This window comes from Ambystoma mexicanum, chromosome 9, assembly GCF_040938575.1.
Source record: "Ambystoma mexicanum isolate Mex_15411 chromosome 9, UKY_AmexF1_1, whole genome shotgun sequence".
Lineage (NCBI taxonomy): Eukaryota > Metazoa > Chordata > Amphibia > Caudata > Ambystomatidae > Ambystoma > Ambystoma mexicanum.
Window position 1 is genome coordinate 1,187,753,090 of NC_090931.1, and position 14,199 is coordinate 1,187,767,288.

The 14,199-nt window shown below is 43.0% G+C and overlaps 1 protein-coding gene across 1 annotated transcript in view; it reads left to right on the forward strand.

Moving 5' to 3' along the window:
- Positions 1-14,199, forward strand: part of LOC138489003 (von Willebrand factor D and EGF domain-containing protein-like) — a 3,370,177-nt gene that overhangs the window by 2,332,107 nt on the left and 1,023,871 nt on the right. Inside the window, exon 18 of the mRNA XM_069616529.1 lies at positions 6,146-6,365. Coding sequence (XP_069472630.1) covers positions 6,146-6,365 — 220 coding nt within the window. The remainder of the gene's footprint in view (positions 1-6,145; positions 6,366-14,199) is intronic.

A 14,199-nucleotide genomic window follows, 5' to 3' on the forward strand; every position in this document is an offset into this window, starting at 1 on the left:
TCGATCTAATGTGTGATTAGTTAGACGTTGGTTCTTTCATTTTGGTATCAGTTAAGTTTTTAAATCGGTCACTTAGAGACAGAAAATATTTCGGCTCTACTTGCAAAATTTGCGCCTGGCAAGAAACAGGACTTGGAGGTGGATCTCGGTTGCAAACTGGACTGATTTCTGGGTCCTCATGATGCTGGCTGAGTTCCATTAGATCTTTTTGTTTAAGGAAGTCTTCGATTGTTTAGGAGAAGCCTGGTTGAATTGGTCATCTTCCAAGTGGTTAGTGAGATTGGCGATGGCTGCTCTTTAGTCCCTGTGAGTAGGTCCCCTTTTTGTGTCGAGGGCGTTTGCGCTGTCTGGGCCGTCTTTTGTGGTGGTGGAACTGACTTAGTTGGTTTTGCAGTTTTTAAGCAAAGAACTAGTGCTGCTTTTTGATTTGATGCTACTGGAGGTGCATTTTCACTGCTGTTTGAAGGCGCAAAAACGGACTTTGTTCCTTTCAGGGTTGTTTGCTTCAGTGGTCTTGATGTTGTGGGCGGCGAGATGTCATCCATACAAGTCACTTCATCGTCAGAGAGGATAATAGTTTTTTCAACGTTTTTGTTGGTTTTTGACGTCAGAGGCTCAATTGGCTGGATCGTGGTGTCTAAGGTAGACATTGTACAGTTTCCCCTAAGCTTTGATTTTGAGTTTGTTAGTAAGTTTTCTGTTTGTACTCAAGTCTGCTGTGTTGCAGAAAACCTATTTTCATAGAAGGCAAGGAGTTGTCACCAAGTAGGTTCAGGAAGTTTGTTGGATGCAAAGTAGAGGGTACCTTTTGTCTACGTTCCAAGGTTTTTATATATCCTTCCAAGTAGAAGAGCTTGGAGTGCATCCTTGCAAAGATTGAAGTATGGTCCTTGAGGGTGTCGTTTACGGACTCATAATGTTTGCAAAATGGTGCCAGAGCAATTGTAACTGAAGGCATAATAGAGAAGATGTCAGGCTTTTTGGTACGTGTCTCCTTTAAGGGATTATGAGGAAGATCATCCAATCTTCTGGGGTTGTAGTGATAAGGAGACAAAGGTGGCAGTGAGGATCTTCCAAGATGAGATTTTGTTTAATGCAATTTTTTGGTGACTTTGGTTGCTCAAAGACGCCTCAAAAATGCAGTTTGGGTCTTTGTGGAATCGGGCGTTGTTAGTTAATATATCACCATCGATCTTGCCTTGAGAATCCTCCTGGTACGAACTAGGCAGGTCTGACTGCTCTGGGGTGTTGATAGGGTTTCTCGGCATCCGTGGCATCCGTGGCAAAACCAAGTGAGTGCCTTCCTTTGATGATTCAAGATGGGTTTTGCCGACTGGTGTACAAAAAGGAGGTTCCAAGTCGTCTGAAGGTGGACAGTTTGTGGGAAATGTTTTATCACAGGTCCCCATCTCTTCTCCGGTCGTTAGATTGGTAGTTGGAATACTTTTTTGCACTGGGGCTGTCAAGTTTTGAAAAGGAGGAGGGGGTACCTGTGAGTCAGAGACTCATCCAAAGTGCCATCTTGGGCTCTTAGGTATTGTTTTCACCTGTCTGTTTGATCCTTTGTCCACTGTGTTAGCGGAGGCCTCTAATAGTTCTGCGTCTGAAACCTCTCCTGGCCGGTCTGGTTTTTGCTTGTTTTGTTTAGTGAAATAATTTGAGTGCTTTCCAGAGCAGCAGTATTTGAGGTCATGGTCTGAAGAGTTCTTTTTGGTAGTCTTTTTGTCTTGTCACACTTTTTTTGTGTGATATTTTGCTTCCGTTGGGTGGATTGGCCATGAAGTAAGTCTTGAGTTTTAGACTGGGTGCCAAGGAGTTTGGCTCTTATATTCTGAGTTTTGTCTGGTTTCCTCTTCGCCGCCGGTAAGTGACTAGTTTGCGATATAGGCACATTTGGCTCCATGATCGAGTCTTTAGGGTATTTTGGAACGTCATCACCTTTAGAAGCTTTGTCAGGTTCAGGGGATGAAAGAAGATCCATATTGGAGTCAATTGGGCCATGGATTGTAGCTTTGACACTCCAGGAAGTGTTGGGACTTAAGTGCTCCGTAGGCGGGCCTGCCCCTCCACGGGCATGGTCTCCGCCTCCATCGAGGGCTTTCTCTGTGTCTTGTCGACAGGCGAGGTCCGGTATAGATCCTCCTATGCCGTACACTCCCCGGTGGAGTCCAGCCTGATCAGTGTTGGGCACCCCCGTCTGACTCTCTCCATCAGCAGAAGCCACTGCATCCTTGGCTCATCCCAGGATTGCCTCATCTCGTCTCGGGACCGCCTCTCCAGCAGCCCAAAGCCTTTCGTCCAAAGATGAGCCCAGCTCTCCTCCGAGGGATGGGCGCACCTCACTGTCCTGAGGTGACATGGGAACCAGACACAAGGCCTCAGGGGTGGGGGCGTTGTGGTGGAGCGGAGAGATCTGTGGACAAGATGAGGACGGGGGTTCCGTTTCCTCCACCTCGTGTCTGTCCAGATTTCCAGCTGCCCGTGGGCTTTGTACTTTGCTGATGTCTGCTTGGTGCTGGGCTTTTCTGGCATGTTTGTGATTTCTCATGTAGCTTTGGTGAGTGAAGAGAGTGAAGAGGAGTTTGTAGTTTAGGCGCATGCCCCTTTGTTGTTGCTGCTGTCATGGGAGGCACGCTAAACCCTGCACCGGCTTTCTGGGGGCGAAAGCTGCGGAGTCTACGTTGGTCCTCTTCCCGAAAGGCTGCACTGTTTTCTGCGTCGGTGCTGGCCTCTAGGGATGCACCCTCCGCTGCCCTCTCTGCCATAGGCTGCCGCAGACTGTCCACTTGTTGACCACTCAGCAGCCGCTCCGTGGGTTCAAGGGAGTTTTGAAGGTGAGTCCCCCCTCCAAAACAGCAGTAACTGGAAACAGACTTCGAGTAGGGACTGCCGCAGACTGTCCACTCGTCGACCACTCCCCGGCCGTTCCGCAGGTTCAAAGGAGTTTTGAAGGTGACTCCTCCCTCCAAAACAACAGTAACTGGAAACAGACTTCGAGTAGGGACTGCCGCAGACTGTCCACTCGTCGACCACTCCCCGGCCGCTCCGCAGGTTCAAAGGAGTTTTGAAGGTGACTCCTCCCTCCAAAACAGCAGTAACTGGAAACAGACTTCGAGTAGGGACTGCCGCAGACTGTCCACTCGTTGACCACTCCATGGGCGCTCCGCGGGTTCAAGGGAGTTTTGAAGGTGACTCCTCCCTCCAAAACAGCAGTAACTGCATACAGACTTTGAGTAGAAACTGCCGCAGACTGTCCACTCGTCGACCACCCCTATTCAAACGTTAAAATGTTTTAAAAAAACACCATGTTTTCAGAAAGAATAGTATGTCAATACAAACTACAGGATATATTGATCAGGAATTGAGATTGTCCATATAAATCCAGTATATTGTCCAGAGACACTGGGAAATTCCACTGATGACACAGGCAGGTTTGACATGGCAACATCTGAATCCCATTCTTCTGTGAATCCACCACATAACCGATCTATCGGCAACAAACCTGTACCATCTGTGTAAACAATAGAGAAATAGATGTGTTGAACTAATTGAATAACTGATTTGTTTCTGCATATCTTTGAAAAAAGAAGGCACACATAGGAAAACAAAACATAGTTTGTGAGTAAAGGAGTTCAAAGTCAAATATATAGAAAATATGATTAAAAAAATGGAATATGCTACGAAATAAATATATACGGTGATGGGATGATTTTTTGGTGGTAGCTTGTAAGTGATGAAAAGAATTTAGTTGACACTCAAAAAACAAGATTGAAACATTTAGCATGACCCAACAACAATAAATGTTTGATTTTATATGCAGGTGTACCCATGGAATCACATTAGAATTGTAAACCAACGTAAAAGGCCATACTCTTACGGATGCACAGATAAAGGGGAAAGACACAATACATATTCATTGCTAGGAACATGAGGGCGAACGGATGCAAAACATGTGTGCATCAGCACCATCATCATGTTCTACAACAAACATATAAGTCTCACTGCTGGGCCACGCATAGTGGTGCAGGTTCATCTTCTGCTATGGAGGCCAAGCAGCTAGAGTTTTCTCTGCAGCAAGTGTTAGCAACCAACAACGGCATTAATACACATCTAAGGTGCGTACACTAAGTGGAAACATTGTCGGTGCGATGAGGAACAGGATCATAGGAGCGATCATCACCACTTTCACTTTAGTCCTCTTTTCTGCTGGCTTCCCCCTCACACATTTCCCAACTGTTTACTGCAGTTCATACATGAACCTCTAAATACTGACCATCATGTTTGAGGATTGAAGTTGGAGAAAAAAAAAACATTGTGGGGTAAAAATGTAATATTCAGTTTAAAAAAATAAAATAATCCATGGATGTTTCTTTTTCAAATGTGAAAAGAGACAAAGGAACTCATTACACGGTAGGCGGTAAACCATGGCGCTATTAGCACCATGGTTGCTGCCGGTACCATACCGATACCACCATGGAGGAAAGGGGAATTACCACCCCATTCCAAGGTTGGCGGGGTGGTAATTCTCCCTTTCTCCATGGCCCTTCCCATTCCCATTTTTGCCCCATAGGGCATAATGGGAATGAGGAAGGAGCTAATTATGGTACCGCAAATTGCGGTACCGTAATTAGCACCAAGGTCCCTTTGTGGGTCCCAACTTTACTGAATGCGTGGGCGGACCCACGCAAGCGCTGGGTCCGCCCACGCATTTAGTAATTTAGAAGAAGAAGAAGAACTTTAACGGCTGGTCTACGCCAGCCGTTAAGGTCGGGACCCGCAAAGGGACCTCGTAGTAAGGCGGTAAGGGTTAACGATCACCGGTACCCTTACCAGTGACCGTTAACCCTTACCGCTTTCCGTGTAATGAGGCCCAGAGTCAATTTATAAAAGTCCATGGTCCAACACAACAGCAATAGGCCCACAGATGGAAAGTAATCTTTTGCACAAGAAACAACCTACCGATTTAATATAACTTTTTTATGTTGCCTAGCAAACATGTGTCAATTATGTAATAATTATTGAAAGGCAAAGCGATTGTAGAGAAAATCATTAGAACTCGTGTAAGTACCTTTTTATGCTGTTGAATTTAAACTAGTTCCGTAGTCTTGTTTATGCTTTGACTCAGGCGTTGTGCAATCTTTACAATATATGTCTGTGTAGGCATTCTTCTGAAGGCTTTTTTTTTTTAATGTGTCCTAGTGAAGAATTTCAGCATACCTCCGTTTATAGACAGTACTTATTTCGACAGAGATGGTTAATTCCTTTACACATTGTTCTGCTCTAGAAAAGGTTTTTCTAATCTTTAAGAACAAGGAGGAATTAAGTAGATAGTTGGTGATGGGAGTTAATCAATTATCCCCGTTCAGTTCTTGCTTTTGCGTTTGAATGCGGAGGTATTTTTAATATTGTTGCTAGTTTAATTCAAAATATAAACATGTCTCTGAAATGTTCTCATGAGAAAATCAAAACTGATGAGCTATTTCCCTAAAAGAATATTGTTACAACTTTGCATTATAAAGTTGTGATCAACGTCTTGAAATGTAGCGGAGACATCTGGCAGAGGCAGATGGCTAAATAGAATGATTATTTTCAATACAGCCCAGACTATGTTTCTTCCCGCAGAGCATTGCTGTTATCTGTCATTCAAGAACAGCACGATTTGTGTTACTTGTTAAATATGGTATGTAAAAAAGGGGGGGTGAGGCGCGCACTCCAATTCCTGGCCAATATACTACCTGAATAAAGAAAAAATATATAACTGGGTTAAATCCCAAAAGTGTCCAATTCACAGGGTTAGATCCCAATTGTTGCCAGAATGTTCAAAGGGTTGGATCCCTCCTGCTGCATGTGTGCTGCTGTTCTCCTCCTCCTAGCGCTTTCGTGTCCCAACACTCTTCAGGGAGGCTGTGTTGCCTTGCTTTTCAGGTGAATCCAATTAAATTGCTAATGCAGTCTCTAAGGATTATGGGAGCTGTAGTGAAAAAATGTTGTTCAGTTCAGGTGACCAAGGAAAGACTCCCCGTCCGAAAGCACACATCTTACCCTTAGCAGGGGGAGGGGGGAAAACCATAACTATGGTTCTCCACTGTAAATATGTTAGGCAGCATACACTCTCTTACCTGCACATATATGTTGATTTTTCCAGCTTACAGTGAGACCCTGCAGCTGCATGAATGGAGGAACATGTGTTACCAATGTAAACTCGCCTGCAGGAAGTGGGGAATACTTGTGCTTGTGTCCCATTGGATATGAAGGAAACTTCTGCCAGGAGGGAAAACATTATTGCAAATCCAACCCATGTGGCAGCGGCACGTGCATCGACAATGTGAATAGCTACACATGCATATGTTCAGCTGGTCTGAAAGGTAATGTAAACGCGCCAAATCTGACTACAGATTGCAAAATATTTTTGAAAAGGTTAATTATTTATTTTTATTTTTTCGGGGACAGAATTATGATATTATATGAATTCTATTAGGAGTATTATGCAATGATTATGCTTCCTTGTCTAAGTGAGAGGTTATTATCATGGAATAATTAGCAGGGTCATGATACTGTCCAAGGTGAATCGCATGGCTACATGCCAAGGAATGGCAAATATCCCAAGCAACAATGACCCCTTCTGAGGTCTGCAAGCTATTACCAGCACTTGGTGTTGTGAAACTAAAAAGGAATGCGTTTTTTTTTTTTGGGTGGGGGGAATAATTACTATACACAAGTAACTTGCAAGGGTTAATATTATGAGGATGCAACCAAATCAAACGTTAAGCACTTTGTGTTTCATTGCTGTTTGTTAGTTTGGTCAGTGGAAAAGCACATGCTGACCTCTGACATTACACAGCGTAAGATAGTTAGTATTCTGACTGTCTGCAAGGAGCTGTTTAATAGAGAACCTGTGCTAATATCTGATGAACCCCATATTTTTAAGTGTGTTTACGTATGGGATTTATAAAGCACAAACCTAGCTGGGAAGCAAGAACACAAGGCACAAATAGAACAAAGCCAGGTGGTTACAAGTATTGTGCATGGGTAGCAGAAAGTTTGGGATAGGCAAATCTATGTGATCACTGTGCTGCCCGTAACTGCGCCAACGTAAGTGTTGATGCCAATTACTGCACAGCATGGTTACCAAATAGATCACTTTACCCACCTCCCCCACCGCGCATACCCCTACCTGACTCCCCACCCCACTTACCTTCACGGCAGCAAACTTCTGTGTGCGCCACCGACTCCCTGCTATCCCTGCAGCGTTGGTTCCACCCACTTGCGTGGGCCACAGCTAACGGCGCAGGTGCTTTTTTTTTTTACTTTCTTGTCCCCCGCGTACCACAATGGTAAGCGCGGGACACCCCTGCAACCGCCGACTCCCGTTACTGCCTCCAAGGAGAGCGGGGGAAACCCCTGCAACCCCCGCTCTGCTTGTGGGCAATAATGAGAGTCAGTATTTCGTGTGCTCCCAAAGGCACTGGGACTGCGTGGGCACAAAAATTAGGGCGACATTATGGTATATTACTAGATAGGTAGGGATAGCAGAGGAGACCTTCCATTGGTGATGAATAGGGTTAAGTGGAGTGATAACCAAATGTTCTCTGAAAAGTTGAGTTGTCAGGTCCTTTCTGAAGTCTAGCATGGTTACTGTAGTATGGGCGAGTAAAGATACACGCTTGACATGATCAATATGTTGTCAAAAGGTAGGCTTTATTATTAGTGCACACATAAACAGGTTATTTAAAATGCATGTAGGAACCTTCAAAATTCTCTTTTTAAGGAGCTGGTATCAAGAATGGACTAAAGTAAAGAAGGATTTTTCATGTCTGGCGCTTTTGTGTCTAGTTTGATCTAAATCATAACATTCTAAATTCCTAATATTAAAGTCCTTGCTCCTCTTGCGACACACTAGTCTACAAGGTAATGTTTAAACAGAATGGCCAAGAGAAAAGATTAACCTAGTCTTAATAAACCTTGAGCCTCCTGACAAAGCTATGCTAACAACACACATGTTCCAACATTGGCCACAGGAGATCTCATTACCTAATCTTAAAAGTGTGTCATCAAACTTATTCAACAAGCAAAACCCAACAGTTCCTGGGAAATCAACTTCAGAAGTTATTTACACTCTTGCCTTCCTCCCAGTTTTCTCTGCTTTTGCTTCCTAATTCCAGGATTTCTACCCTACAAAGGTGATTATACTACTGCTGCTATTTAGGTTGTCTCGGCCCGGAAGCCTTCAGTGATTGGTTTCATTCCTCTCTACCAATGTGGATTTATTTGTAAGTTGCACTCCATTTTCTTTAGATTGTATCATGCTTAGGCTTTGACTGTTGGTCCCTCTTACACTTTTACTTTTTTTCAGGATTCACAGCAGGTTCCTGCTGGACCTTGGCTCTGTTGGAATATAGAACAACCCCTTCCCCCCGACCCCCTCCAACACTGGACCTTGGCTTTCCCATGATTCACAACAAGTCCTTCATGGACTGTTGGTTTAAAAAAAAAAAATTGGGTCCCCCTGAATTTGCCCATTCTGGGGATTCACAGCAAGGATTCCAGGATAATGTTTTATTTTTATTTTGATTTAGGTCCCTCTGGTATTCCTGCCCACATCAGTCATGATCCTTGTCGGGCAGTCAATATTTTGAAGACCTTTTGAAACCGATCAGAAATCTCTCTATTTTACAGGGGTCACTCATAAGCCTTAAGACATGGCTAACCTATTCTCCTATGAGAGATGTTCATGTGTACCTCTATGCAAACCCCTCACTTCAAGGTCTCAAGTTATTGGCAGCTTCCATAGGTGTTTTTTAAGTCTTAGCATCTCTACTGCCCTTCTCCAGGTAGTTGTATCGCCTCAGTTTCTTGCAGCATTCTGCCTTCTCCTAGGTAAGGGTACTGCTCCAGACGCCTCTTGTATAAAGGGAGTCATGCGCTGCACATCTGACTGACTGTGATTCTCCTACTACTGACGATTCCCCAGTCATTTTATACAACTGTCATTGGGAAGGTTCTTTCAAGACACTTTCTGATTTTTTTCTCATATCCTTTCTCATTCCCTTGTCTGGATTGATTAATGCATTTTAATTCCGTGTTGACCTCTTTATTCACCAGGCTCTGCATTGCCTAATCCCCTGATAGAGTAATGGCCAGTTAAATTGGGGCAGTGAGACATTAAAAGTGTTTGTAACATATGGAAGCTTCTTAGATTTCACATCTCACATGATGCAGGGTTGGAGCTTCCCATGTGAACTGCAGTCTGTGGTCTGCCCATCACCAGACTGATGAGGATGCTGAAATCTTGGGATCATGTTGGTGTTTCTTTTTCAGATGGTATGAACTATTTGTTTTTTATGTGGTTGTATCTAGCTCTGTAGTGTGGCTTGGGGAGTTATGTGCTTCTTCACAACTCCTGGAGTCAGTGTTATAACCAGTGATTAAAAATGCTCTTCAGTTCTTTTCCTTTGTTATGGTTCACTGCTTTCATTTATAGAGCTGAACTAGTTCCTTTACATATAACTAGATGGCTGGACCTTCGGCATTCTGCAGCCAATGTGTTTCTTTAGGGATAGAGTCAACTGTGTCTCATTGGAAACTTTTAGCTGTCACAATCCACCCTCTATGAGGCATAGACCAACTCAGTCCCTAGCGGCTTGCTCCTCCACCGAGAAAATTGAGAGTTCATACAACTCACCATATACATTGTTGGGGATTACGTTTTTTTTTCTCCAATCTTGCAGTTCTTTCGTTCCAGCCTAGTGGTGATGAGGCTTCTGGTGGGGTGGAGGCCACCAGGGAAGGTGTGTTTCTCGGTCAAGTAGAGTGGTGGTTTAGTTATGACTGCTTTGTGTGTGAGGCAGGCAGTCTCGAACATGATATAAGCTTGAAGGGGTAGTCACTCCATTACTTTGAGAATATGTGTGATGTGGTTACATTGTCTTAGTCCTTTCATGAGGCATGATGCATTATGATCAATAGTTGCCAGAGATAATAGGGTGGTATCTGGAACTCTATGAGTGTAGCATTGCCACCACACAGGTGGGAGATGTCTAGGGCTTGGGCAACTATACTGAAGCTCTGGGTAGGGATTAAAGGCTTGACTCTGCCGAATAGCTGAAGCTGGCATCATGCTGCCTGGGTTTTCTTGGCGATTTGTTTTCTGAATTAGAGGTTTTTGTTGATAGTAGCTTTAGATAGGTGATTTACATTCTTGAATGGAAGAGAGACAGTCAGCACTTGAGTCAATGGGTTTTATTTATGCAATTGATCTATAGGTAAACTATGTGTCATCTTCATATTGGTGTATCCTGATGCCACTCTTGGTTCTACCAGAGGTTGCATGTACAGGCTGAAGATGACCCGGGTTAGAATGGAGCCTTGTGGATCTCTTCAGGTTATTGGGAAGTGCTGGGATCTGCTAAAGCCAATCTGGATGATTCAATCTCTGTTGCAGCGGAATTAATGGAACCACTAGAAGAATGTTTTAACGAAGCCTATGAGCATGGCAAGTGGGTGGAGGGGGGCTTAATGGTCTACTGTATCAAAGGTAGAAGAGAGTTCAAGAATAACAAGGAAGTAGGGGTGCCAATATTAGGATATGTAGAGAGTCAGTGATAGCTTGGATAATGGAGGTCGCTATACTGCATCATCAAGGACAGACAATGTATTGAAAGTTCTGTAGGACAGTGTACTGATTGATCCTTTTGTACAACTGGATGGGAACAGTTTTCTCATTCACTTTACTGAACATGGGTAGATGTGTAATTGGCCGATAGTTCACCAGGTCATCTGGTTCAACTATATTCATGGTTTGGCTTGAGGAAAAAGAACATTCCCTATATGGCACAAATGACAATGTTTAAGACAAACCTTTGTGTGTATACCTTATAGATGTTGATACACTTTTATAAGGTGAAAGTCTTACTGTACATATTATATGGTATAAAATGTGCTATTCTTCCTTCTGATCAAGTGCTGATGAAACCTTCTTGGGCTTCCAAATGCTGTACTGCTATACCTGATCCGCACTGATCTTGGATTACAATAATGGAAACTATTATTTATTGGAACAAGTTAGTAATCCTCCATAAGATTTGAAATCCCCTGCTAAACCCACTGAATGTCGATCTTAATAACATATTATTGAAAAGTTCTTTACAAGTGTTAACAAGCTTTGCATGAGAATAAATGGCCTTTTTGAAAGAAATAGATTCAACACAACAGTTTTTACTGGAAACCCCAGATGGACTCAAATAAAGTCGAAATTATATGTTTGGGGATTTCAGTATTCACAAATGTTGAAATATAGAATTTGGGCTGATCATGCTGTTGCCTACAGGAATTTCAGATCACCTACTAAGTATATTTTATGTACCCTGAATAAGAAAATATGATATATATATATATATATATATATATATATATCTCAAAGGTATACCGTCAGAAAAGGTAAACAATAAATAATTGGTGTTTTCGAATTATTTTGATATTATTTTATGATTTTAGAATATTGTATTGCAATGCTTTTTGGATTCGTTTGATGGAAGGACATCAATCATCTCTCATTATTGCCTAATAAGCTATTAGGGGAGATTATTTTGATTGAGGCAATATAAGAAGTTATAGATGAATTTGACTAGTGTAAATTGTATGACATTATATTATTGGTGGATATGCATTTTAGATATTGTAATTGTATATTATCAAAGTATTGTGGATTTGTATATTTAATAATTCTGTATGTTTAATCAATATGTATGCTTGTGAAAAGTTGTTATAAACTATGAATACTATTAACAACAGAATAGAAGGTTCAGTGTGTTGCCTTTGTTGAGGTTTGGTTCTGTGATGATCTGTGTGATGATCATAGTATCACACATTTATTTTGTGGCCTGGGCCCCAGCAAGGTTGAGGTCTCTTAGCCTAATGTTAGCACTGTTGCTGGTGGATACAGTTTTGATGATGTCTGTTATTTCAACTACAAAGGCATTATCTGTTTAGGGTGGTCAGTAGATCAAGTGGAATGTAGATGTTTGAGCATAGATGTGCAGGAAATGGCAGGCGATGAGTTGAATGAATGCAGGAATGGTGTGCTCTTTGAACATGGGAGTGTTTTTTTTTATGTCCGGTCGTGTTGATAATCGTGAGCCATCTCCCAGTTTTCCCTTTGCAGTCATTATGTTGGATGCAGTAACATATGGGGTTGAGGACTGTGGCGGATTTCCATTTGGGAAGGGTGTAGAAGCCCTGGCTTTTTTTATTTTTATTAAACTAGTAAAATTACACAGGTAAATCCATCTCATCTTTCACAGGTGCCCTCTTGACAGCTGCAGGCAGTTACAGCCAAGTCCTTGCAACACAGAAGCTGCATCTAAGACATGAACCCCTGTTCCCCAAACCACATAAAATTGAGATTTGCTATCCCGGTGGCAGGTTAAAATTTAAACATGATGGTATGCTGGCTAGTATCTTTCATAATTATCTAAGACACATCAAATTAATATCACCCATGTGTCAGCCCCAGGGGTATTGCTAGGTCTAGAAAAGATCCAGGGTTATGCTAATGTTGGGACTGTCGGGATTCAGGGCTGGCTAGCTTTTGGGTTGTAGCCCCTGGGCTTCTATCTGGGGCTACAACCAAATGACCTGCGGCTATATCCCCCAGGTCCCTCTTAGCAAAACCTCTGGTCAGCCCTGTATAGAACAGTAATGGAAGGGTTATGTCTATATCTCCGAGCTAAATTGTCTTTGCTGCTCACAGCAATACTATAATCCATGGGATTACCTCTTTTTATCCCTTTGTGAGGGCAGGTACACCTTCCCCAAAGAGACAGCCGCTCATCATGAAGCTGTCCTGGGAACATGAATCAAAGAGCACACCTATTCACAAAAGGAGTAGCCATGCATCAGGTTCCAAAAAGGTCTTTGATTCTATTGAGACAAGAAGGGAGTGGGATTAGTGTGGACAGAGGGATCTCTACACATCTGGAGGAAGACTCCCCCATCTTGATCTATCTACTTCTATCTTTTCTTCCTATCCCATCCACTTCATATAGTACAAAACACTTTTGGTGTGATGTCAGATAGCAAAGTCCACTAATTCCAAGGACAGGAGTTGGAACCCTAAAGCAGGCTTGTTTTAATCCAAAGCTGTGGACTTTTGACTTCAAAAGCAGGGGTCTCCTACTCTTTCTTGAATTAATTATTTTTGTAACAAACACCTAAGGAACAATTCACTGTTATCTGTTGGGAAACTTGACATTCTGAAACCCTAAGGCAAAGGCAAAAACTGAGTGCCCAATGCAGAGGCAAACTCTACCCCCTAACTATTCTCAGGTGGGATGAATCACAGGACTCCGTCACTTCTCAGAGGGGAGGCTTTTGCTTTTAGGGCTAGAGAGGTGAGCCAGCTATGCAATACCCTCCCTAGGCACACAGGTAAGCGAAGGCGGACTTCACGGGGGAAGACCCCCACCTGGGGATAAAGACTCAACCCTATAACAACAATATTCCTGAGAGAAAACCATAAGAATCTCTGTATATTTGTTACTGTACACTCTGTATGAGAACCAATACCTAGTAGGTACTTGGATGAAGAAATACAAAGGAGTAATAATGAATGTGAAGGAAACACAGAAAAGGGACTTCCACAAACGGCTGGGGAAGCCCCAGAGTATCGGCATACAAGTGGGAGGAACTGGAGAGAGTGAGAGAGCAACTCAGTAGTTTCACACCAGATGTCTGTCTGGTGCTGGATAACACAGGGAAATGGTGCTTTCCAATGTGGGGAAGATCAGCAGAGGACAGGGGCAGTAGATACCCTGTACAACGGGCAGACTACAGAGAGCCTGCGAAGTGGAGTCGAGACTCAGGAGGGATGCCCAGAGAAGAATTGGTGGCCTGAGCTGGGGAGGAAAAGTAAACTCCAGAAGGAGCCGATACTACTTGCACAACAATATTCAGGAATGTATGGTGAGAAGGAAACTAATCAAGAGACAGAAACATCCTGACATGCAGCTGTGCATACGAGTAGCAAGGTGTCAACCCAGTGACACAGCCCCAGTGGAAGGTAGCTAACAGGGAGAGCAGGAGACCCGGGGAACAAGACAAATGTATCGTGTGACACAGACATGATAATTACAGAAAAAACAAATATAATGATTGGAACAGTCCGACTCATCACAGTGAGAGGGATAAAAGTTACAAGTGTCA